Raw genomic sequence first — 26,621 nt, 5'->3', positions numbered from 1 at the left:
ACCAAGAGTGAATTCTAATGTAAACAAATTATGGATTTTGACTTTGGGTGATAATAATGTGTACATACAGATTCCATGACAGTAACAAATGTCCACCCCACCCCACCCTGCCCCGGTGTGAGATGTTGATAATGAGGGAGGTTGTGTATGTGTGGGGACAGGGGATACATGGGAACTCCGCACTCACCAGTTTGCAGTAAACCTGAAAGTGGTGATTTAAAAAATACTGTGTATTAGGGCTGGCACTGTGTCACAATAGTTAAACTACTGCTTGGGACACCTGCATCCCATCTCAGAGTTAAGTCTCACTTCTGATCCAACTTCCTGCTAATGCATACCCTGCGAGGAGGCAGGTGATCTATCTGGGTCCCAGCCTCCCACATGAAATGCTTTAGCTCCTGGCTTCAGCCTGGCCTAGATCTTGCTCTTGCAGGCATTCGAGGAATGAAGTAGCAAAGCTTTCTGTCACTGTGCCTTTCAAATAAAACTTAACAAAATTTTTTTGTAAAAAACGATCATTGAGGGGCTGGCACTGTGGTGCAGCAGGTGAAGCCACCACCTACAGTGCCAGCATCCCACATGAGTACCCGGCTGTTTCATTTCTTTTTTTTAAAGATTTATGTATTTATTTGAAAGGCAGAGGCAGACTGAGCGAGAGGTCTTTTATCCGATGGTGCACTCCCTGGATGGCCACAATGGCCAGAGCTCCAAAGTTAGGAGCTTCTTTCCAGGTCTCCCACGTGGGTGCAGGGGCCCAAGGACTAGGACCATTTTCTACTGCTTTCCCAGGCCACAGCAGAGAGCTGGATCAAAAGTGGAGCAGCCAGGACTTGAACTGGTGCCCATATGGGATGCTGACACTGCAGGTGGTGGCATTACCTGCTACACCACAGTGCTGGCCCCTGCTCCACTTCTGTAGGAGACCTGAGGAAGTTCCAGGCTCCTGGCTTCAGATCAGCTCACATCCAGCCATTTGTGGAGTGAACCAGCGAACGGAAGATCGATCTCTCTCTCTCTGCCTCTCTCCCTCTGTAATTCTGCCTTTCAAATAAATAAATCTTTAAACAAAAAATCATTGATATAATTTTTGATTCCACCCTCCATCTTTAAGAAACTTCTACTAATCAAGTTTTACTAAAACATCAAAAAGAATATCCACAACTATCTGAAAAATTCTTCTTCCTTTCATAAATACATACCTGTGAGACTGGATTTTCTTCATACTTTTACCAAAATATAATATTATGCAGAAGCAGGTACAAGAATCCATCTGTTTTATTCTAAGACAAACTTTAAAAGCTTTGCTAAAATGTAACAATGCCACTCTTCTCACTAAATTTTCTTAAAATTCTCATCAGCAGTGTTATATTAACATAACACAGCATTTAAAAATAAGTTACTTAAGCTAGATCAAAGAAGTGGAGTAGCCAGAACTCACACCAGGCACCCCCTATGGGATACAGGTGTCCGGAGTGGAGATTTAAACTGTGACATCAAACAGCATACTGGTTCATTTTCCATTCAACAATACATCAATATTACACAAAGCAACTAGAGAGTATCATCTAAAGGAGTTCTCATAAATCACATTATTTTAAAAAGCACTTGTTTTATTAATTAAATTTTTTACTTAATAGCATTTGAATGCAATGAAGAATTTAACAAAACTACTTTTTAAAATCAAGACAGGAAAAATCATTTTGATAATGCAATCCATTTTAAACACTTTATTAAGATATTTCTCACAAACTAGGGGAAAACTTATTATCAGTAAGAGAAAAAATCCTTAATTTACAACACAAGTAAAAAGCACCAAAGAGAATTTGGTACCATCATTCTGATGAGCTCAAGTTCCTGGTTTCCAATTCTGTAAACCACACTCTCATGTAGCACTACTCAAAGCTTGCAGAAGGAACACCAAATCTAGAAACTCCTGAAATGATACCTAAGAAGCACTGACACTACTTCTTTTATTTCTCCCACGTCCACATATAGATAATAACTTAGTTCTTCAAACAGAAATCTTCCTTTGCAAATAAACAGATTCTAAGATTAAATACATAACACTATCTTTTTGGAAACAAAATTATTAATACCAAAGCAAAGCAGAACATGAATCTATCTGATTGAAGAACCAATAATTCCTTTTTTACTTCAGGTGGCTTCAAATGCTCAATATTTTCTACATGGGTAATACATAGCCTACTTTTCCTTTATGAGAGAAATGTGCGAACTGTACCCTTGATTATACCCCTGCAAATAGGGCATTTTCTTAGAGAAGGGGCACATCCTTGGCACACTACAAGATGACCACAGGGAATGAATACAATAGAAACTTCTTTGTCCATACACACTTTACAAGTTCGTTCTTCTTGCAACCTCCTCAACTGTTCTTCCAGTGACAGACCTAATAACAAAAAGAATTTCAATAAAATTCAGTTTCCAGTTTACCTTCCAGTAATTAAAGATTTTAAGTTGGTTTCAAGTCTTAAATTTTATTTTACCTGAAGCATCTTCTGTTGGAATATACTTCATGTTCTTTTCCACTGAGTAAAGAAAACATAAGATATCACTCTACCAAACAGAAAACTGCTTCACTTACTAACCACTTTTTTTTGTACCCACTACTTACTGAATAATGTCGATTTTTACCTATAATTGATCAGAAACTTTCAAATTCAGGCATACTACTTAGGCCATAAAAGACTTCATTTTTTTTGGAACAAGTAAAATGTACAGATTATAGCTGGCTGATTATAATTATTTTCCTGTCAGGAGACATGAACATAAGCCTAAGGATTTCTAAAATGATCTTCCCAAAAAACTCACCAAATAAGTTCTCATACAATGTAGAGTCAATTTCTTTCAGACAGTTTTTGAAGATGTTGGCTGCCACATTTCCTTTAACTAAAACAGTATCAATCAGCTCTCTTGCTTGTAAAGGTATCTGTGTTTTTTGTTTAATAATATCATGTTCCTGCTTGTTAATTACATTGGCTTTTAAAAGATGATCCAGGATAGGAAGCACACATGTCAACTGTTGAAAGAGAGCCATTCTATTCTTCCGAATTAATGACAAGTCGTCTTCATGTAAAAAAAAAAGGGGGGGGGAGAATATGTTAGATTTTAAACACCTCTAACTATACTGTACAGTCACTACCAACCAACCTACAAATACTTTAGGCACTAAATAAGTAGAGCTTGAAAACAAACAAAATGACTTGCATGCATTTTAATGTGTCATTTGGAAAACTTGCAGATTTAGGCTGGTGCCGTGGCTCAATAGGCTAATCCTCTGCCTGCAGGGCCGGCACACTGGGTTCTAGTCCCGGTCGGGGCGCTGGATTCTGTCCTGGTTGCCCCTTTTCCAGGCCAGCTCTCTGTTATGGCCCGGGAGTGCAGTGGAGGATGGCCCAAGTCCTTGGGCCCTGCACCCGCATGGGAGACCAGGAGAAGCACCTGGCTCCCGGCTTCGGATTGGTGCAATGCGCCGGCCGCGGCAGCCATTGGAGGGTGAACCAATGGCAAAAGGAAGACCTTTCTCTCTGTCTCTCTCACTGTCCACTCTGCCTGTCAAAAAAAAAAAAAAAAAAAAAAAAAAAGAAAACTTGCAGATTAAGACATGTGTGTTATATATTGGGTCTGTATAATTTTTAAACATATGTATTTATAAGTTCTAGAACCTCACTTTTCCTTTATTTTGTAAAAAGCAAGCATAGAATTTCATAGGACAGTAGTGTCCTACTTCTGTATTCCTTCCACCAAGAATTAATAATACTGACTTCTATTTGCATTTTATCACTTTATTTCCATAAGCCCTTGAATATAAATTGTTTCATTTGGTGTCAGCACTGTGGCATTATGGGTAAAGCTGTTGTCTGCAATGCCAGCATCCCATTGGGCTCTGGTTCATGTCCTGGCTGCTCCACTTCCAATCAAGCTCCCTGCTAATGGCCTGAGAAAAGCAGTGGACAATGGCCCAAGTGCCAGGGACCTGGAAGAAGCTCCTGGCTTTAGCTTGGCCCAGTCCCAGCCACTGCAATCATTTGGAGAGTGAACCAGTGGATGGAAGATTTCTGTCTCTATAGCTCTGAATTTCAAATAAATCTTTAAAAAAAAAAAAAAAAGTTTCATTTGATACACAGATCCTGTCAGTTAAACAAGCCAAGTATTACTGCTTCTTAATTTTCAGATACAGGGAAAAAGACACAGAAATGAGTACCCTATTCAAGGTCACAGAGAAGTAAGTTGCCGAACCAAGCCTTCTATAGCAGTGTCTGTTCAGCACTCCATGGTTAAGGAGCACCGGCAGTGCTGCAGAGCTTTAACTGTGAAGGCAGGGTGGGCAGAGACGCCTATGATGGCCTGACCATACTAGCCAAGTGCCTTGGCCTCCCTCCACACACCCAACTTTCCTCATCTGTAAAATATCGATAATAACAGTGCCTTCCTCAAAGAGCTGTGAGGATTAAATTACATATATAAAGCATATCGCACACATCGGGTACACAGTTAGCTACACTGTCTTATAAATGTCTAGATTTTTAACAATGAAAAAAACCTACAGGAGTCAAGCCTGATCTTTTCATAAAGTTCCTTCTTCTGGTGTCCCAGTCACTATAAAATCTAATTGCCTGTTTTCAGACTTTCAAAGAAGTTTTTGAATGTACATCTCTATCTCTACAAGGTACAACAAGTTTAATGAGAACTAAATTATACAAAGTCTCTTCCTTTCCATTTTACGTCTTTCTAAAAACTGCTCTGTTCATCTTAAAACTATGTAATTCCCTTCTATGACCACAACTTATTCTTCTGCCATAACTCGCCTCAGTATGAATTAAGTTATTCACTTTTTCAAGATCCCCATGTCATTGCCAATTCTGCCTGCACAAGAGCAGTCTCGTGGCATTGCTTACCTCCCATTTCAAATCAGTCAGGTGTTTCAGTGCTGTTCTCTTTTAGTCCCTTAACTTTTTCCCCCTAGTCCTTATTAGGCTTTCCCTCTAATGACACTATCAGATCCATTAATTCAATACTATTCTTTGACCTTCCCAAGTAGGACAAAGTTACAAAATTAAGGTGACTAGGTTTATTACAGTGAGTTCATGAAAGCATATTCAGGATTCATTACTACTTAATAATCCTTACATCTTTTCATTTCCCTCTGATCCTTTCTTTCATCAAGTCCCTCTCACTTCCCAAATCAATTTATTTAATAGAAAAAAAGATTTTTTGTCTTTGATGTGATAGGCCTGTGCTGAAGTGTTTTATCTGCAATAACTCATTTAATTGCTTTAGCAATCCTAAGGCATTGCTGCTATTATTATCTCTACTTTACAGATGAGAAAGCTAAGGTCTTCTTGAATAAATTCTACCTTAGTAACTCATGGATCAAGAATTTAAATACAAATCTTTCTCGACCTCTAAGTCACTTTTAAACATTCTGCTACGTGTACACACAATAAAGTTCTCTTAAACTGTTCTTAACTCACAAGATTACAAAGAAACGTGTCTTTCAACCAACTCCCCAGTTTATATTACGTATGCAACCTTTACCTACACGCTACTGTCTAGCCTTTCTGATAACTCTTTTGTGTTCCCCAACTAGTCTATATACCCCTCGAGAGCAATCACCATAATTAGCACTGTAGTTGGCACTGTGCACATGCTCTATAAATATTTGTTGAGGGAATAAATGATTATTCAACAGATTTATTTGGGAGGCTGACTTTACTCAATCTGCATAAATACCAAAATCAGTCCCCTACCATCCCTGGGTTGAGCAAGGGATTTTCATCAAGCCCTAAGATTTCATCCTAAATTTCATTTTTGTATAAGGCTTACTTAGCAAGGATTAGTGAATAGAGTATCATATTAAGAATATGATTTGGGGGTGAGCATTTGGAGTAGCAGTAGACACTTTCTGGAACACAACACATCCCACATCAGAGTGCCTAGGTTCAAGTCCCAGCTCTATTTCATATTTCAGCTTTCTGGAAATATGGACCCCTGAGGGCAACAGGCAATGGCTCAAGTACTTTAGTCCCTGACATCCCTGTGGGAGACTTGGTATGAGTTTCAGGACCCTGGCTTTGGCCTGGGCCAGCTCCAGCTGTTATGGGCATTTGGAGAATGAACAAGCAGATGGAAGAAATTTGTCTTTCTGCCTTTTAAATAAATACATTTAAAAAAATTAATGTACTTCTAAAAATTTGATTTAAAAGAGCTTATAAAAAGTAGAAATAAGACCTACATCCAACTTACAAAATGTTGTTTTTTCTAACCTACTTAAAATTGTTATGAATGAGGAAGAAAAATAATCTAGTTCAAGAAAAGAGCTTATTTTGTTGAAATTCTATTAGCATGAATGAGGGAATCTTATCCAAAAATAAATACACAGAAAAAGCTGTAGTCAATGTTTCTCAAGTAGGGGAGCTGAGGGGGCAGAAGAGGATGCGGTTTGGGAATGGCTGGGGTGATGGGTGTGAGACAATCCCGAGTACCCCTGAGGAACGTGCAGGTGACTTCCATTCCCCGTACCTGATGCCACTTCTTCAGCTTGTCTTTCCTTCTCCTCTTCTCTTTTCTCATCTTCAGCATTAAGAAGTGCTGACACAATATCATTGACTGTTTTATAGTTCTCTCCAGTTGTTAGAATTTTACTCTGGACTGTCTGTTTTACAAGGCTTTTACTAAAGCCCATTTCTAAGGCAGCTTTAACCACAGGAGTATTCATCATGACTGCATCTTCTGAAGAACTTTCTCCAGGTCCAAAATGAACAACTATTTGAAAAGACATGTGCTAATATTACGTTCCACAAATATAAAACTAAGGAGAAAAATAATGAGCATGGCACAATCTTTATTCAATCATCTTTTACTCCAATATTTTGGTGAGGGAAACAAGCTATATGCATCAATTACCTATAACTCCAATGAAAGTTTGAACTCAATAATGGCCAAATAAGAGTATAATTGATATGCTACACTTTTTAAAAATATCAGTTCCCAAGATACATCTTAGACCTACTTATTAACAAACTCTTTAGGGATAAGGCTTAGGAATCTTTAAATTTTTTAAATTCCCCAAATGATTCTGATGGATAATCATTTTTGAAAACCAGTAACATGTACAAACTTAGAATTTATAAATTGTCTCCAGCTAGGAAGACAGGGGAAATAAAAATGACTTCATGGAAAAGGTAACACTGGAGCTTGGATTTGAAGCCTGGACAGGGCCTAGTTGGGTGGATAGCTGAGACAGAGAAAATAAAAATGAGAAGTACAGAAAATGGAAGAGTATTACACCTGTAACATATCTAAATGTGCAGTGAAAACTATGGTTAAACAACCATAGTTTTAGATGGAGACATGTGCTCTCCAAAGTAAAAACTAATTCAAGAAACTCAGAGCCTGGAGGGCATTTTAAATAAGAATGGTCAGGGAAGCATTTTCTGATAACAGCATCAAAGCTAGCCTATATGGCAGTTTTGTGAAAACTGTGGACCTAATTCTTCAAGACACTTTAGTGCCATCTGCTGGAAAGTTGTTATAACAAACATTAATAAAAAACAACATGAGTGCTATGTGCGACACTGCCAAGACATTATGTGGACTCCCTGTCTGAAGAGAACACTCAGTGGGGCCAGAATTGTGGTATAGTGAGTAAAGCTGCAGCCTGTGAGCCAGCATCCATGTGGGTGCTGGTTAGAGTTCCAGCAACTCCACTTCCAATCCAGCTCCCTGCTAATTCACCTGGGAAAAGCAACGGAGGATGACTCAAGTTCATGAGCCCCTCTACCGACTTGTGAGACCTGGAAGAAGCTCTAGGCTCCTAGCTTCAGCCAGTTGCAGCCATCTGAGGAGTGAACCAGCAGATGGAAGATCTGTCTCTTCCTCTTCTTTTTTTTTTTTTTTTTTGACAGGCAAAGTTAGACAGTGAGAGAGAGAGACAGAGAGAAAGGTCTTCCTTCTGTTGGTTCACCCCCCAAAATGGTTGCTACGGCAGGCGCACTGCGCCGATCTGTAGCCAGGAGCCGGGTGCTTCCTCCGGGTCTCCCATGTGGGTGCAGGGCCCAAGCACCTGGGCCATCCTCCACTGCACTCCCGGGCCACAGCAGAGAGCTGGACTGGAAGAGGGGCAACTGGGACAGAACCCAGAGTACCAGCGCTGCACGCGGAGGATTAGCCTAGTGAGCCACAGTGCTGGCCTCTTCCTCTCTGTAACTCTCAAATAAAAATAAAATCTTTAAAAAAAGAAGAGAGAGGAAGAGAACACCCAGAGATTTAAAACAGTAATAAAGAGTAAGCTGTGGAAATATATGAGACGTCTTGCAGGCAAGAGAATAACAAGTATAAAAGCCATAAAACAAGGGAAAACCTTCACGTGTTCAAGGAAGAGAAGGAAGGTGGTAGAAGGACGGAAGGGAGGACAACGTCCAGATGGAGAGCTTTACAAAGTGTTCATATTTTATTCTAAGTTTGCTAGAATAGTCTAGGAGGCTTTTAACATAGCTCTGATAAAATGTGACTTGTATTTTCAAAAGATAACTCTAGCAGCTCTGTGGAAATGGACTTTAAATCAGGTAAAAGTGGCATCCGGGAAACCTATTACTATGACAAAAGATGATGGCAATCTGAATACGGTGATAGTGGTGATGGTGAGAAATAGTGAGAGGGATGTGTTATGAAGGCAGAAAAAAAAAATTGCTCATATACAGACTAAAGAAAGGAGAGGAATCTGAGATGATGCATCTTTTTTATCTTAGCAAATGAGTATCATTAACTGAAATGGAGAAGCCCAAGGAGAAGCAAACTTGAGGAATAAAGGATTAGGAGAAAATTTTGTTTTGGTCCTATTAACTCAGAATTCTATCATAGCCAAAGACAGAATTAAACAGAGAGCTGGACATTCCAGCCTGGGTCTTGGGAAATGAAGAAATAAATTTGCAATGACCACTGAATTTTGAAAAAGGAGCAGTGAGCAAAGGAAAATGGGAGAATACCAATTGTCTGGGGGCATCTGAGAAGCTAAAGAAGGAGTCCTAAAAAGGACAAAGAACTCAACTGTATCTGCAGTTTCACAATATGCATTTTCTATGATAGTTTAAGACTTCTGTAAGCAAAGGTTTCCATTTTTCTTTTGCGGTAAAATTATCTCTTAATTACATTTTCCAGAAACTTTGTGAGCCACCCTCAAATGTACATTCTGAACATCAACTAATAGACCAATAGGCTAAAACTAAATTCTAATCAAAAGAGATTATTGAAATACTATATACCTGACCTAAATATCTAATATATAAGCCACTTCTTAAATCATGTGAACCAGGCTTTTTCCAAACCATGCTGGCTCACAGCAACCTTTTCCTCTTAGGAGGGCTTATTATTTTCAATTCTTATTGACATTGCTTTGAGCTATTTGTTTTTCTTTTGCATCTGTCTTTTCTCCCCTGTTGAGATGTCAGCACTAAACTATATAAACTTTCTAGAATCCCCAAAATACCATTAATCTTTGTATGTACCTAAGGTTTACCAGTTAACTTCCCAGTATTTTTCTTTGTAACTTCAGAATCTCTTTTTTTAAGAATATATTTTCATTCCTCACATTATTATATACATTCCCATTCTACACTAATAATAATATTTCACACTTACTTGGTGGATCAGCATTTTCTTCTCCAGGGGGGTCTGAAGTTGACAACAACTATAAAACAAGAAAAGCTAATAGGTAAAATCAGAAATCTCAATCTGAAAAGAGGAACACTAAGTTTACCCTAAGTAATTGTACATACTCGAAACTGGGTAATTTATACACTTCACTTTGCTTTGTTTTATCCTAACTATAGGACAGGTTTCCTTAAACTTACCCTACTTCCAAATTAGAATTCAGGTATTATCTTCCATTTCAACAAAGTAGGAAAATATATAAATGGTTTCTTACTCCATTTGAATGGGTTACTCTCAAGAGGTCTCAATTGCTAATAAGTTAATTTCTGTAAAAGGTCTAAGACACATGAAAGATCCTTCTCCAACCCTACCATAAATGTGTACAGTGACAAGATATTTTTTTCAAAAGAATCTTTTTTGAAAGCCCTCACCAAATACATTGGATACAAAAGTAAAAATTAAAGTATTTTGATACAGCAAGTTAAGCCACCATCTGCAATGCTGGCATCTGATGTGAGCACCGATTTGAGTCCTGGCTGCCCCATTTCTAATCCAGCTCCCTGCTAATACATGGGAAAGCAGAAAATGGCCCAAGTGGTTGGGTCTCTGCCACCCACACATAAGTTCCTGGTTCTTGGCTTTGGCCTGGCTGTCAAATTATCATACAGTAGAATCCAATATTGTTAACTTTTAAAAAGTATATTTACCTGTTCAAGAAGATGAGGAAATCTAGCTTGAATCTCATCAACAAACTCCTGCCCTTTCATGCGTATCAAGAATTCACACCTAAAACATAAGATGAAAAATATTGTTTCAACTTTTATTTATGTATCAGAGAGAGAGACAGACAGACTACTTAAGACCTAGGGTTCCCATCCACTGGAGAGCTAGGAACTCAAATCAAGATCTCCCACATAGGTGGCAAGAACCCAACTACTTGATTCATCACCACTGCCAACCAGAGTATGCGTTGTCAGGAAGCCGATATCGGAAGTCAGAGCTAGAAAAGCACTCTGATGTGAGACATGGACTTCATAATGGGTATCTTGACCACTAAGCCAAACACCTACCCTGAGGAAAATTAATTTTTAAAAGTAGTACCAAAAATATAACTTTATCGGGGCCAGTGCTGTGGCATAGCAGGTAAGGCCACTGCCTGCAGTGCTGGCATCCCATATAGGCACTGGTTCAAGTCGCAGCTGCTCTACTTCTGATCTAGCTCTCTGCTGTGGCCTGGGAGAACAGTGGAGGATGGCCCAGGTCTTTGGGCCCCTGCACCCGTGTGGGAGACCTGGAGGAAGCTCCTGGCTCCAGATCGGCCCAGCTCTGGTCATTGAGGCCAACTAGGGAGTGAACCAGCAGATGGAAGCCCTCCCCACCCCCCGTTTCTCTTTTTCTTCCTTCTCTCTCTGTGTAACTCTGACTCTCAAATAAATAAATAAAAGCTGTCAAACGCTTTTGATTGTATTCCATGGTAAAAACATTTACATCATAACCTCTGTACATATATATTTGACAGGAGCAAAATAATCATAAAATGCACATTCTTACTATGTGTCAACACATTCTACTTTATTCCGTTAACACAGCAACAAAGAGAAAAGAGTTTAGACCTACAAAAGGTTGTGAACAAACTGATACCTGAAAATGCTATTATAGACAGTTTACTTTTGGGGCTTACTATAACGTGAAACCATAATAGTATTCCTAAAATGTGAACTTTCACAACATATATATATATATACACACACACACACACATATATATATGCTCGCTCTTCCGTTATGTTTGAAATACAATCCACTACCATCTCTCCAAAATATATGAAATCAGGTATTCTCATCTATACAAACTGTGATATTTTTCTCAAATATTTGTTTTAAAACTACTAGGCCATCTCAAACATGTTCCAGAAGTTCATGTAACACCTGTTTCCATTCTGTTTCTTTTGTTTTTTCAACAAACAGTGAGAGATAACTGGATATCCATATACACACACAAAATAACCTGGACTTACGCCCATACTAAATAAACTAAAAATGGGTCACAAACCTAAATTTAGGGGTTAGCACTGTGGTGCAGAAGGTTAAGCCGCCAACTGCAGTGCTAACATCCGATATGGGTGACTATTCAAGTCCTGGCTGCTCCACTTCTGATCCAGCTCCCAGCTAATATATCTGGGACAGCAGTGGAAGATGGTCTAAAGTGCTTAGGCCCCTGCACCCATATGGGAGACCCGGAAGAAGCTCCAGGCTCCTAGCTTTGGCCTGGCCCAGCTTTGCCATTGTGGCTATTTGGAGAGTGAAATAGCAGATGGAACACCTCTCCCTCTCTCTCTCTTTCAAATCAATCAATCAATCAATCAATCTCTCTCTCTATATATATGCATGCCCTAAATGTAAAATCTAAACCAATAAAACTTCTGGAATAAAACTGAAGAAAAATCTCTTGTCCTTATGTTAGATAAAGTTTAGGTAAATAGATCAAAAATATAACCCCTAATATTTAATAAGCTGACATCAAAATTAACATCTGCTCTCGAAACAGTATGTTAAAGAAATAAAAAGACTAGCCACAGATTGAAAAAATGTTTCCAAGCGTGACATCGGCAAAATTTCAGAATAGAAAATCTAGCCTTCTTCCCCTCACAACAACAAGACAGGTATCATGATCAAGAACAGCCCCAGAAGGGCTAAGTAGTTCAGCTGATACACACTGATACAGTGAAGCAGAAGAAAAGGTTGGGAAGATTAGCTTAGAAGAGATGTCTGGTGACTGCTAGAAACGAAGAGGGGCAGACTATCAGTCATGTGCAGGTGCCACCCCAAATCTTGGTGGGCTGCTCTGGGGAAGACCCCAGCAGAATTTGCTACTGAAAATCTCAAAAGCCCAAGACAGCCACATATTTCCTAGAGGTGTCACAGTGAGGGACCCAATAGCATTTATTAGCATGGACCCTTGCAGCCGCCTCTGCAGGGAACACTGACAGTTTCCATCACTGTGACAACCAATACCCATTACTGCTATTTACTCCTGGAGAGACACTGCTGCATTACCCACACACACAAAAGGAGCAACTTTTGCATCACTCTGAGAACACACATGCTCCCTGAATCACCATCCTCCCAAACACACACATGCATTTCTGCTCTTTAAAGCCATAGCTGTTCCATGTGGACCTGTGGGGCCATACCCATGTTCTGTGGCTACTCTGCTTGCACATATTCCAGATGCCAGTTCTGCATTGCTCTATACAGACCAGATCTAACTCCACGTGTCCGTGTTTCAGGCACCACAGCTGCATGTTTGCCAGCACCATGGGCCCAAGAACCACAGTCTCCCTGCATACACCCACTCTGCAGACCCCAATGCTGTGGCTATAGTAGAACCATCAGACACTGGTGCCACCAACACCACTAGGACAGTGCCCACACCAGAATCTGTGCTCAGAGGGGTCCTCTTGGCCATGACATTTCTCAGGGGAGAAAGAGATCAGCAAGTTGCTAGCAGCCATTGCTACCAAAGACCCAAACAACCCTTGCTGCTACTGTGGACAGCTGCAGCCTTGGAGGTTGAGGAACCCTACAATCCTCATTGACAATGACCTCAGCTAACTCAGTCCCCTAGACTATGATGCTGGATCTGCCATAGAGCCAGAAGCACCACATCCCTACCACAAGTAAAGGTCTTTCCCCAATAAATCCTGTCCATAAAGTCAATAAGAGGTAACTATTCTGTCAAATGTACATATTTCAATGCAAGAATGGAAATGTACACTCTACTAGACAAAGAATTTAAAACAACTGTTTCAAGGAAGCTCACTGAGTTGCAATAGAACACAGACAATTCAGTGAAATCAGGAAAACACATAGGCTAAATGGAAGTTCAACAGAGAGAAACTAGGTTAAGCTGGCATCCCACTCTGAGTGCCTGTTCTGCTCTTCATTTCTGGTAAAGCACTTGAGAAGGCAGCAGATGATGGCCCAACTAATTGGGCCCTTGCCACCCGTGTGGCAGACCTGAATGAAACTCCTGGCTCCTGCTCTGTCCAGTGCTGGCCATTGTGGCCATTTGGGGAGTGAACTAGCAGGTGGAAAATCTGTCTATATCTCTGTGTTGCTCTGCCTTTTATAGAAATAAACATCTTTAAAAGAAAAAAAGAAACCATAAAAAGAACCAGAGAAATTCTACAGCTACACAAAATAATGAATGTACTGTATAATAGAGAGCAACAGCAGGAAACTAAATCAAGAAGATGATACAAGCATCCCATATGGCACCGGGTCATGACCTGGCTGCTCCTCTTCCAATCCAGCTCTCTGCTTATAGCCTTGGAAAGCAGCGGAAGATATTCCAAGTGGTTGGGCCTCTGCACCTATGTGAGAGACCCAGAAAAAGCTCCTGGTCCTGGCACAGACCAGCCCAGCTCCAGCCATTGCAGGTATTTGGGGAGTGAATCAGCAGATGGAAGACCACTCTCTGTCTCCCCCTCTGCCTTTCTGTATCTCTGCCTCTCAAATAAATAAAATCTTTTAAAAAATTAAAAATTACTATTGCTACAATAACTTGTTAATGGATACACAATATAAGATATAGAGTGACATCAAAAACATAAAATGTGGACAGCGAGCACAAAGGGTAGTTTTATGTATGTAACTGAAATCAAGTTTTCTCAGATTAAAATAGACTGTTACAGCAGCAGGTATCTGGGCTAGCAGTGAAGCTGCCCGTTGGGATGACTGCAAAAATTAGGTGCCTGGCTTTCAGTCCCATTTTGGCTCCTGACTTCAGCTTCATACTAATATACACCCTGGGAAGGAGCAAGTTATGGCTCTACTAGGTGCATCTTTTTCACCCATGTGGGAAATCAAGACTGAATTCTCAGCTCCCTGCTTCAGCCTGGCCCAGCCCCAACCACTGTGAAGGTCTAGGGAGTAAACCAGAAGATAGGAGTAGTCATTCTCTCTCTCTGCCTCTCTAATTAATTAAAAATAAATATTAGGGGTAGGTGTTGTGGTACAGCAGGTTAAGACACTACTTGGGATGCCCACATCCTTTATCAGAGTGCCTGACTTGAGTCCACGTCCAATCTAGCTTTCTGCTATTGTACATCCTGAGAGGGAGCAGGTGGCTCACGTCCTTGAGTTTCTGCCACCCATGTGAGACTAGGATGGAATTCTGAGCTCCTGGCTTCAGCCTGGCACAGTCCTGGCTGTTGAGGGCATTTGGGAAGTAAATTACCAGATTGAAGATATCTCTTTATCTGTCTCTCCCTCTCTGTTACTTTGCTTTTGAAATATATAAATAAGTAAATCTTTAAAAGAAAAATTTTGGGACAAACAAAAGTTGAAACATAACATGCCAAAACTCATGGGATGCAACAAAAGCAGTTCTAATAACTAGTTTTTATTACAAACACCTATATTTCAAAAAAGAACTAAAAAAACCCCACTTTATAGCATAAGGAAATAGAAAAGAACAAACTAAGCCCAAAGTTGGCAGAGTAAAGGAAATAAAGATCAGAACAAAATAAACTGAGACTACAAAAAATAGTATAAGAGATCACTGAAACTGAGAGCTGTTTTTTAAAGGTAATCAAAACTAACAAAGCTTTAAACTAAAATCAGAAATAAGGAGAAATAAGTGATACTATAGAAATACAAAATATCACAAGAAACTACTATAAACAATTATATGCTTACAAACTGGATAATCTGGAGGATAAATTACTAGAAACACATTATCTACCAAAACTAAAATCATGAAAAAAAGAGAAAATCTGAATAGAGCTATAACTGGTAAAGAAATTGAAATCATGACCAAAAGTCTTCCGAGAAGGAAAAACCCAGAAACACATAGCTTCATGGCAGGATTTTACCAAATATTTAAAGAAGAATTAATGCCAGTTCTTCTCAAGCTCTTCCAAAAAACTGTAGAAGAGCGATTATTTCAAATTCATTTCATGATTATTCTGATACCAAAGCCACTCAGACAGTAAAAGAAAATCACTAGCCAATATCCATAATGAACACAGACGCAAAAACCCTCCATGAACTACTGGCAAACCAGATTTATCATTAAAAGGATATCACGGCTGGTGCTGCAGCTCACTAGGCTAATCCTCTGCCTGCAGCGCCGGCACACCAGGTTCTAGTCCCAGTCGGGGCGCCGGATTCTGTCCCGGTTGCCCCTCTTCCAGGCCAGCTCTCTGCTATGGCCCGGGAGGGCAGTGGAGGATGGCCCAAGTCCTTGGGCCCTGCACCCGCATGGGAAACCAGGAGAAAGCACCCAGCTCCTGGCTTTGGATCAGCGCAGTGAGCCGGCCGCAGCAGCCATTGGAGGGTAAACCAAAGGAAAATGAAGACCTTTCTTTCTGTCTCTCTCTCTCACTGTCCACTCTGCCTGTCAAAAAAATAAAAATAAAAAATAAAAAAAAGGATATCATACACAATGATGAAGTGGGATTTGTCTTTCGGATACAAGCAAGACTGAACATATGCAAATCAATATATATGACACACCACTTTAACAGAATGAAGAATAAAAATCATATGAGCAACAAAAACAAGTAGGACTATATCAAGCTAAAGTTTCTACATGGCAAAGCAAACAATAACATGAAAGGGCAATCTATATAATAGGAGAAAATATTTATAAACCATACAATTGATAAGGAATATCTAAAATATATAAGGGAACTCAAAGTATTCAATAGAAAAAAAAGAAAAATCAGATTAAAAATGGGCAAATGCATACAAACAGTCAAGTTAAAAAAGCAAAGGTATCCACTAATCATCAGAAAACCCAAATTAAAACCACCATGATGGGCAAGTTGTGGCCCAGCAGGTTAAGCCTCCACTTGGGATGTCTGCATCCCATACTGGAGTGCCTGGAATCAAGTCACACCTCCAGCTGTTTTCAATTCAGCTTCCTGCTAATGACCTGGGAAGCAGCAAAGAAAGTAGAATGGTAGTTGCCAGGGAATAGGTGGGGGGTAGGATAAATAGGGAGACAGTGGTCAAAAAGTAATTTTAGTTGTAAGTTCTGAAGGCAGCTGAGTGACTACAGTTAACAATACAGTACTGTAGGGCAGGCATTTGGTGAAGGGGTTAAGACATCACTTGGGGGATTTGCAGTGTGGTTTAGCGGGTAAAGCCACCACCTGCAAATCTGCCATCTCATGTAGGTGCTGGTTTGAGTCTCAGCTGCTGTACATCCAAGCCAGCTCCCTGCTAATGGCCTGGGGAAGGCAGCAGAAGATGGCTCAAGTACTTGGGCCCCTACCATCCATGTGGTAGACCTCAATGAAACTCTGGCTTTAGCCCAGCCCAGCACTGGCCCTTGTGGCCATCTGGGGAATGAACCCACAGATGGAAGCTCCTTCTCTCTCCCTCTCTTTTAAATAAAATAAATAAATATTTAAAAAAAAAAAAGATTATCACTTGGGACACCTGAACTGGAGTGCCTGGGTTCAAGTCTTGGCTCTGCTCCTGATTCCAGCTTCCTGCCAATGCACACCCTGGGACACAGATGACGGCCCAAGTACTTGAGTCCTTGCCATCCATGTAGGAGACTCATGATACTGGCATCAGCCTGGTCCAGCCTTGGCTGTTGCAGGCATTTGGGGAGTGAACTAGCAAATGGAAGATCTTCTCTATCTTTCTCTCTCTCTCTGCCTTTCAAATAAATAAAAATAAATTAAAAATTTTAAAAACACTGTATTGTATACTTGAAATTTGCTGGGAGGTCTTAAGTGTTCATACACACTGCACATGCACAAAAGGTAATTAACTCATGTTAATTGCCTTGATTGTGCTTATCACTTCACAATGTATACATGTATTAAATCATTACACGTATAGTTTCAACACATGCAGTTTCATCTCTCAGTTATATCCCAATAAAGCTGAAAAACAAGCAGCAAATTTACAAAATACACCTGATGAAGGACTTCTATCCAGGATAGAAAATAAACATGTAACAGAAGTCAGTAGGAATCAATAAGCATGCTCAAGACTCAAGTTTGTGATGCAGATTACTTCTCTATGCACGACCTTTAGAGAATTTCAAATTTCTATTATTCTTGGACTGATCCATTTTTATTTATACTGGTTAAAGACACAAAGCCTAGTGAACCTGCTCCAAATTTCACACTTCTCTGATAAACTCCAAGAGGACAGAAATTTTTGTCTATCTTGTTCACCAGTGCATCTCCTGTATCTATATAGTATCAAGTAGGAACCCAAATATTTGATAAATCAGTTAAATGACCTGTGTTAAAATACAGTGATAGGGACCAACACTGTGGTACAGTGAGTTAAGCTACCACTTGCAACACCAGCATCCCACATCTGAGTACCACTTTGCTTCCGATCCAGTTCCCTGCTAATGTGCCTGGGAGGCAGTGGAGGAGGGCCCAAGTCCCTGGGCCCCTATCACCCACATGAGAGACCTGGACAGAGCCACAGGATCCTGGCTTTGGCCTGAAAAAGCCCCAGCTGTTAAGGCCATCTGAGGAGTGAGCCAGTGGATGGAAGATCTCTCTCTGCATCTCCTCTCTTGTCACTCTGTCTTTCAAATAAACAAATCTTAAAATGACACATATATTAAAAAGAGAAAAACAGATACAGTGATAATGATTATCCATTTTGGTTTTTCATGTACTTTAATTAAAGATTATCCAAAGTTGGGGCCTGTGTTGTGTCATAGCAGGTGAAGCTGCTGCCTGCAATGCTGGCATCTTATTTAAGTTCATGTCCTGGCTACTCTACTTCCAATCCAGACCTGCTAATGGTCTGGGAAAAGCAGCGGAAGATGGCCCAAACATTTGGGCTCCTGCCACCCATGTAGGAAAACTGGAGGAAGCTCCTGACTTCAGCCTGGTACCAGTGCTGGCCATTGTAGCCACCTGGCGGAGTGAACCAACAGATGCATCTTCCCCCAACCCTTTCAAAATAAAGAATTTAAAAAAACATCCAAAATGGAAATTTGTTTTTTTGAGAAGTTATTTATAAAAAGCACCCCAAGTTTTCTTATTTAATGACTTCAAACAAAACACAAATTACAAAAAAAAAAAAAAAACACTCTTGTTTTAGAAAGCACAAAATCACAAAATGTAGCAATTCAAATCTAGAACTTGGAAGCTGTCTTTGATATCACAAATACAGTTAAATGTCAAGTTATATGTATATAACCCCATAGCTAAGCATAATTAAGTTACACAGAATTCTGACAATAAACAGACTTTCTTACATAGTCGTTTCAAGTAAATAAAACATCAGTTTTTAAGAGTGAAAAAACAAAAATTTACCTCCGTATGCTATAAATATTAATGATACAATTTCACAATACAACTTTTAATGGTGAACTGATCTGTAAGATTATTTGTTGCTTTAAGTTCCTTTTCATTATACAAAGATGATAAAATAATTTCCTAAAAGGGTTCAGGAGATTCTTCATTACTATGGAAGTCCATCTATATGTGGTACCTACAGTAGTCAAATCCATGGATACAAAGTAGAATGGTGGTTAACCGCAGGTATGGTGAGTGGGTAGTGGGAATTGGTATTTAATGGGTACAGTTTCAGAATGGGACATAAAAACACTCTGGAGATGAGATGTTGCTGACTGCAGAACCATATGAATGTACTTAATGACACACTATACACTTCAAAATGATCAATTTTATGTTATACATATTTCACCATACAAAAACAAAGATCCAATCCAATCCTCTCATTTTATAAGTGAGGTCTAAATTCACATTGCTGCTCAATTACAATGACAGAATTAATTTATAATTCTATTAACCACTAACAACACTGCCCCTAAATTCATTTTTGGCTATAATAAAACTAAACGACACTGCTAGACAAAGAGTAGCAAAAAGCAAGTGACAAATCATAAAAAGATACAATTTTGTACAGAAAAAATATTTTACAAATATAATTCAAATTACCAAGATTTTATTACGTGCATTTTTATATTCAGCTTATTCTAAATACATTTTACATCCTTTCTTATCTTTTTCTAATTCATGTTATTTTTGTTCTATTTTATATATTTGTAATCATGAGTCCTCTTTAAGCAAGATGGGAGGAAAAATGAAATTATGGCAATAAATACAAATGAGTCAACAAGAATATGTCAAATTATATCCTGAGTACATGACTTATAAAAAATGAAAAGTACACAGATTACAGAAGACTTTCAATAATTAAAATTTGGTCTTTTAAAATGGTAATTTCCCAACGGTACATAGTCACGTAAGCATGCTACTTTTTAAAAACGGTTTTGCGTGGGATTATCTTTTCAAAACAATTACTGGGGCCGGTACTGTGGGTAGCAGGTAAAGCCCCAGCCTGCAGTGCGGTCATCCCATATGGGCACCAGTTCAGGTCCCGGCTGCTCCACTTCCTATCAGCTCTCTGCTTTGGCCTGGGAAAGCAGCAGAAGATGCCCAAGTCCTTGGGTCCCTGCACCTGCATGGGAGATCCAGAAGCTCCTGGCCCCTGGCTTCAGATTGACACAGCTCTGGCCATTGTAGCCATCTGTGGAGTGAACCAGCAGATGGAAGACCTCTCCCTTTGCCTCTGCCTCTCTGTAACTCTGCCTTTCAAATAAATAAATAAATCTTTAAAAAAAAAATTACCTTGGAAACCACTTGGCATGTTCGACCCATGGATCATCTCCAGATTCCCAACACCTCAAGCCACCATCACAACAAAAGCATTTCACATCATCATTGCGACCTAAAGGGGAAAAGACAGCAAAAACTGAATATACATGTATATTAATGTGTAAATCAAAATGAAGTAGGTAAAATGAATGGCTATTTATTCGTTTCTTACCCACATAATAAAAACCAGCACTTGCAAGCTGCTCAGGACCAACTGGAGCACTAGATGGCCAATACATAAATGTTCTCATTCGAGATGCATGTGTCTGCATGCTCAGATTTGAAATGCTAAACCTCAGTGTTTCTAGAGAATTTTCCAAAAATGGACATTTGGGGAAATGTCTCCGGTGCTCTGACATAGCATCATCCTTTGGCTCCCAGTTGCTTAGCTTCCCACCACATGCAAAGCAGGCTACCCTATCTCCAGGTCCTATATAATAGAAGCCAGCTCTTGCCAATTCTGATGGCGACAAAAAGCTTAATGGCCACATATGGTAAGTAAGAAATCTTGCCTCTTCAGAACTCATTGAATAACTATAGGGGTTAGTCCTCAGTGGAGAAAAGTCTTCGACTGTTCTAGAATTAAGAGGGTTTGCTGAAAGGCTGGAGTAAGAACCACTGAACGAGCCACCTGGTTCCACAGTGGGAGATAATGAATGTGCAAAACTACTTCTCACTGGAGACGTATTCTTAATGGTGGAGTCCAGACTAGCTGAAACCAGATTCTGAATAAAACTACAGCTAGGATACAGCTGTTTATGCTTTTCAATAGGATTGTCTCCTTGTTTCCAGTTATCCAACATCAGGCCACAACAGAAGCATTTGACCTTGTCATTCACTCCAGTGTAATAGAAACCAGCACGAGCAAGACTCCGTTCTGAGACAGGAACACCGTTGGGGAAAGCTGAGTAGGTAGACATTCTGTAGAGTTCGCAAGAGAAGTCATACTTCATTTTTTGTTTGTTGTCATTTGTCCAAGTTGACAAGATGGTGCTGTCTTCCATCATATTCTGAGTTCTTCAATACAGGGTCCTTGGGACTACTCTTGGGGAGGTAGTTTTGTGAGTAGGTGACAGTATTTCTTGATGGCTAAAACCTTCACATGAAACCTCTCATCTCTTCAGAGACTTCACCACAGAAAGGAATCAAATGACTGGTTCTGACTTACGCAGAATTCACCACACCTGACTGGTGAGCTTATGGTAAGGTGGGATAAATAAATCTCCTAAATTACCAAGATACTCTTAGTATTCTTCAAGATTGTATTCACTTTTAAGTAACTAAAGAGCTATTTACTCATTGGTATAACAATAATGTAACGGCCTGAAAAAGTTCACGCACTTGGGAAATGTTAAAACTTGATTTTTCTAAGAGGTTTATATTTTCCAAATACTAAGCAACTACAGATTATCTCAATTATGACTCCAATTCGCTTTTGGTTATAAGCTATGAAGCTTGGACATCAGGCCAATCACTGATTATTTCACAAGAGAAAAAATCTATATGCAGGATTGTTTCCCTGTAAGCACCTTACTATGACATCCAAATTTTTTTTCACTTTCTTCTAGTAAACAAAAGTAATTAAAAGCTTCATTTATAAAAGTCACATTATCTAAAGGCTAATTTCACATAGCTTATCGTCATAGTATTTACTTAAATAGGTTTATTAGCTTCAGTTAACAATTCTAGGGTTAAGTTAGCATCCACCAGGTTTGTTCAATCTATACCTAGTACAGTGTGTATGATTATCAAATGATTTTTTGCTTAAAGTTCACAAGCTATTAACTCCTCTATTTTTGTTAAATATTACCTGTACTTGTTTCCATTTCCTGTAGCATGTTGTCTTTCTAACTTTGCACGCCACTTGATTATGACTGATCAACTGCCAGTACTTTCTTCATAAACTTAACTAGTTAACCATAGAAAGTTCCACAGTACACACTCTTTACACTGCATTTAAAAGTTAACCTGCTCTTTTTTTAAGGACAATTCAGCTGTAATATCAGTCATGTTGTAATTGAGGATGAACCAATTTATCAAAATACACAGCTTGTCCTTTCTAGTGTTATCACAACAGAGTTACTGATTCCACATAATAGACCAGTGCTGAACTCCTAGCCTTCGTTCTGAAAACTCAACACTTTTAAAATTTAATTCATACATAAAATTACACTCCATAGAATTCAAACTATATTCCTTTATAAAGTTTCAGGGTCTCCATAGTGGGATTTATTATCTTCAAGGGGAGAAAAAATGGGGGACAAAGAGACTCTTCAGAGCCATAAATCTGAAAAGAAAGAAAAGGTATTTTAGAAAACTATTTGCATGCCACATGAAGCTTACAGATTATGCAATTTATTCAGTGGAGTCTGACTGACACTTTAGACAATATGTTAATTCCAGCAATCTGTCACCAAAACTTTCTAATTGGACATGCTCTTAATTTAAATAAATGCAAAACAGCTCCACAGCACGAACTATATCCATGTCTTTACAATGTACAGCGTCAAAGACAATTCCACACGTGGAAACACTGTCTTCAGTCTCCTCCCCTTTTCTCACTTCAGGATAATTATCTCGGGCACTTTGGTGGAGGCACAAAGGGACAGAACTGGAGACTCCATTACTCCCTGTCTGCAACGGGGCTAGCAGAGACAGATCCGTAAAGCGATTTTTAAATGTTAGGTCTTTCCAGGGCTAGAAAAACCAGCTGGTCTGGTGGGGCGTTAAAGACATCAGGAGGAGCTCATTAATACAAATCCTTAAACCATACCAGCTGCCTCGCAATTCCAAAGCCGCCACCACTACAGACAGCCAACTCGAAAACAAACAGTAACATAATAGTCCCTGCAACCCTGGGCCTGGCACTGTGACCGCTTGCATGAATGCACACTTTAATTACACCATGTCTCGTATCTTTAAATTTTAGCTCTTTATCTACAAGCAGCATATTGCTACTTTTGATCTCTTTAAGCAAGCTGTAGGTGGGCAGGGGATAAACTGGAAAGGAAAAGAGGAGAAACCGTGCGGCTTTAGCCATTAATTTCTAGGAGTTATTTCAAACAACACACAACAGACAACCACCGCAGCAGCGGACCGCAGAGCCTTGCAAAATGTGAGCTCTCGCGTTCCCACGGACCACGGAAGCCTAAGTTTACAAGTGCGCAAAAACTCCCTAGAGCAACTATCTTGATCAAAGTCCAAAGGGCAGTAAAGCAGGCGGCGGCCAGACTTGAAAACGAATCATTTAAAAAAAAAGCAGCCAGTCTCGACTGAAAGTCTTTTGAAGTTGGGGCTTCCGAATTAAATACAAGCCTCGGCGCGGGTAGAAACCACACAGCCCACGGCGCCCCAGGCCCCGTCCTCCCTCGCCCGGCCGCAACACCAGGGAAGTGGGCCCCCGCAGGCCCGCGCCCCGACCCGCCCCGCGCGGCCGGCCCCGGAAGGAGCCGCACTCACCGCATCGCCAGCACAGCAAACAGGGACCCAGCTCGGGGGCCTGGAGGCCTCCGCACAACAGGAAGGCAGTGGGGCCGAGACCTCAGGCGGCCAAACCCGGCTCTGCCGGCCTGCGGCGCTCCCCAAGCCCCCTACCCCGGCGGGGCCGACGCGGACGCACGGTGACGTCAGCGCGTCCTGCGGGTCGCCCACGTCCCCCGCCGCGCGAGGGCGCCCGGGAGTCTGCGGTCGGAGAGCGGAACGGAGCGCTGGGTCACCTCCGGGAAGGAGGCCCGGAGGCCCGGGGAGGCCCGGCGCGGCCCGGCGGGTCCGCCCACCTGGAGCGGCGCGGTCGTTCCGCGGGGTGCTGCGGCTCGTTCGCCTGAACTTGGCGTTTGCACGTTTTAGCCGCGTGGTTGGCGCCCCTGTGACATCTGCCCCTTTTCTGCCGCGGACGTTCTCCTGAGGGGGACGTGGCAGAGCGTGAGCGGTTGCGTTGGAGGCTCGGGAAACCCTGCGGAAACGCCCTGGCGCAGGGACTGCACGTCGCGGGCCGCCCCCTCGTTGGGTCCGGGCCCCCGCGGGACTCTCGCCGTGCTGCCCCTCGTGCGTGTCCCGCAGCGCAGCCCGGGAGCAAGCCAGGGTGCACAGCCGAGACATGCAGCGAGGACGGCGTCAGGAGATTGCTTTTGAAAACTTGAAGCTTTTTTTTTTTTTTTTTTTTTTTTTTTTATCAACCAGCGTTTCTTTTTTTAAACTTTCGGTTTCCTGCTCTGGAGACAGGCTCCAGGGGAAGAGCTGTGTTTTATTTCAAATGTGCATTGTTAGCCACGAGAGTCAGGCTTCAGTCCGAGGATTTGCTGGGTTTGAATAAAATGGAACGTATACGTTATGTACGTGCACACATATACAGGAAGCGCCAAGGAGTTCACTTACGAAGACAAAGGATTTTTTTCCGTATGGGGACGTGATGGAACACGCGTAAATAAACCTTGGTTGCATTAGCCTGGGCCATTTGGCTCTCGTCCTCTGCGGCGTGGAATGCGGCTGCGCTCCTGGGCCGTGGGGTACATGTTGTATCGCGGTGTCTGTGAAAATAGGCTTTGTCAATGAACTCAGATGCTTGCTTCTTTCCGGGGAACTCCAGGGGCAAACATTTCAAAAACTTCCAAATAAGCCACTTAATTAGGCAGCCAGGGGAATTCCAACACACTGAACCATTTCCCATTTCCTGTCCTGTCATTTCTGCCTGCCAGTCAGTCACAGAGCAGGAGGTCCTCTGTTCCATGGTTGGTAGTAAAAAGAAAGTGTGATAGAGGAGAAATGCCACGGCTCCCAATGACTAAAAACTTCCAAAAATGCACATGGGTCTTGGTAGTAGTTTAGTATTTAGTTCAAGTTATGTTTCTCGGAAAGTTACAAAACATTCCCAAAATATGTGGGAAAAGTATATAGCAAGAATTGTTCATTCTGAATTCAAGATTATTTCTCCTTTTCAGTTCTTGTCCTGACCAAAAAAGGTAATGAATGTACTTCTGTAGAGGGGGAAATTTTGCATTTCAAAAGCCTTAGATATTTTTCCCCAAAATATTTCATATAATTTAGGTATAATAAATAACTTTTAACCCTATTTAACTTTGTAACCTCATGTTAAACTTATCCAGTGATTTTTTTTAACTGACAGTGTAAAATCGTTGGAAGTTTTTGAAAATAGGTTATTTGTTCTGCTGAGGTTGCCATGCTAACATCTTTAATATTTATATAGAAAAAAAATACAGGATCTGAGCCAATTTTGAAGAAGAAAAGCAAAGTTGAAAGGACTTATCTTACTAGATAGCGTGTCATATAATAAAGCCATAGAAGTTGCGACATTATTATTATTAAATGTAGAAGGATGGACAAAAAAAGGAAAGAGCTGAAAAAAGAGACCTATGTATGCATATATGGAAACTTGGTCGGTGACCTTGTTATTACATATTAGTGAGAAAAGGATAGCTAGTCAATAGTGCTGAGTGAATGGTTATTCTGGAGGAAAATAAAATTATATCACTATTTAAAACAATTTCTGGTGGATGAGCTCCTTGTTAATGGCCTGGTGAAAGCAGCTGAAGTTGGCCCAAGTGCTTGGGCCCCTGCTGCCCACAAGGGAGATCTGGAAGAAGCTCCTGGCTCCTGCCTGGCCCAGCCCTGGCTGTTGTGGCCATCGAGGGAGTGAACCTGAAGATGGAAGAATGGAAGATTCTCTTTCTCTCCCTCTCTCCCTCTCTCCCCCTCTCCCTCTCTGTAACTCTGCCTTTCAAATAAATATAATAAATCTTAAAAAACATTCTGGTGGATAAAAGCCCTTAGAAGTGAACAGCCATAATTACGAATCCAGTGATGTAAATAAACTTGCTGAGCTGTATCCATTGAATTTACTGTCACTGTTGGTGCTCAGGTTATTTCATCTTGGGCCCATAGGAGCTGTCCTGGTTGGCTCCTGGCTCTTTTTGACACAGCTGTGGTAGTTTTTGCTTCTTTTTGAGGCTTAATTTGCACATTTCTTACCCATTCCTCTGATAAGCCATTTATCTGGAGTGCCCCAATTCTGTAGTGGGAAATAGTGTTCAAAGACCATAATCTGAATGTATATCATGCTAATTGCTAATGAGTTCTATGGTGTCTATACCTGTCCTATGGACAGAGCTGGATAATATGGTTTAGTTTGTTGTTGTTTTTTAATAAAATGCATCATGATTACAAGTTCCTATTCAAATTAAGATTTAAGACAGACACTGTGGCACAGCAGGTTGGGATAAGTCCGTTTGGGATGCCTGCATTCCATGTTGGAGTGTGT

The 26,621-nt window shown here is 40.7% G+C and overlaps 1 protein-coding gene across 6 annotated transcripts; it reads right to left on the bottom strand.

The window, feature by feature from the left end:
- Positions 1–1,698: 1,698 nt before the first annotated feature.
- Positions 1,699–24,184, bottom strand: BIRC2 (baculoviral IAP repeat containing 2). Of its 6 annotated transcripts, none has more exons than XM_051849856.3 (9): positions 23,807–24,184; positions 20,520–22,634; positions 20,321–20,420; positions 10,377–10,455; positions 9,658–9,706; positions 6,541–6,783; positions 2,830–3,084; positions 2,505–2,546; positions 1,699–2,407 (listed from the first exon to the last, which is right to left on the bottom strand). In XM_051849856.3, the coding sequence occupies exons 2-9, from the start codon at positions 21,352–21,354 to the stop codon at positions 2,214–2,216; spliced, it is 1,797 nt and encodes a 598-aa protein (XP_051705816.1). In that variant the 5' UTR covers positions 21,355–22,634; positions 23,807–24,184; the 3' UTR covers positions 1,699–2,213. The 6 variants fall into 6 exon arrangements, with proteins under 6 accessions (XP_051705816.1, XP_089168284.1, XP_051705820.1 ...); XM_089312158.1 differs by having other exon boundaries at positions 22,158–22,634; positions 23,807–23,975; XM_051849860.3 differs by lacking the exon at positions 6,541–6,783 and having other exon boundaries at positions 23,807–24,088.
- Between the last annotated feature and the right edge of the window lie 2,437 nt (positions 24,185–26,621).

The sequence above is a fragment of the Oryctolagus cuniculus genome, chromosome 1, assembly GCF_051225735.1.
Source record: "Oryctolagus cuniculus isolate XC-2025 breed Fujian yellow rabbit chromosome 1, ASM5122573v1, whole genome shotgun sequence".
Classification (NCBI taxonomy): domain Eukaryota; kingdom Metazoa; phylum Chordata; class Mammalia; order Lagomorpha; family Leporidae; genus Oryctolagus; species Oryctolagus cuniculus.
The sequence above is the reverse complement of the archived record's forward strand: the minus strand, read 5'-3'. Positions and strand labels throughout refer to the sequence as shown.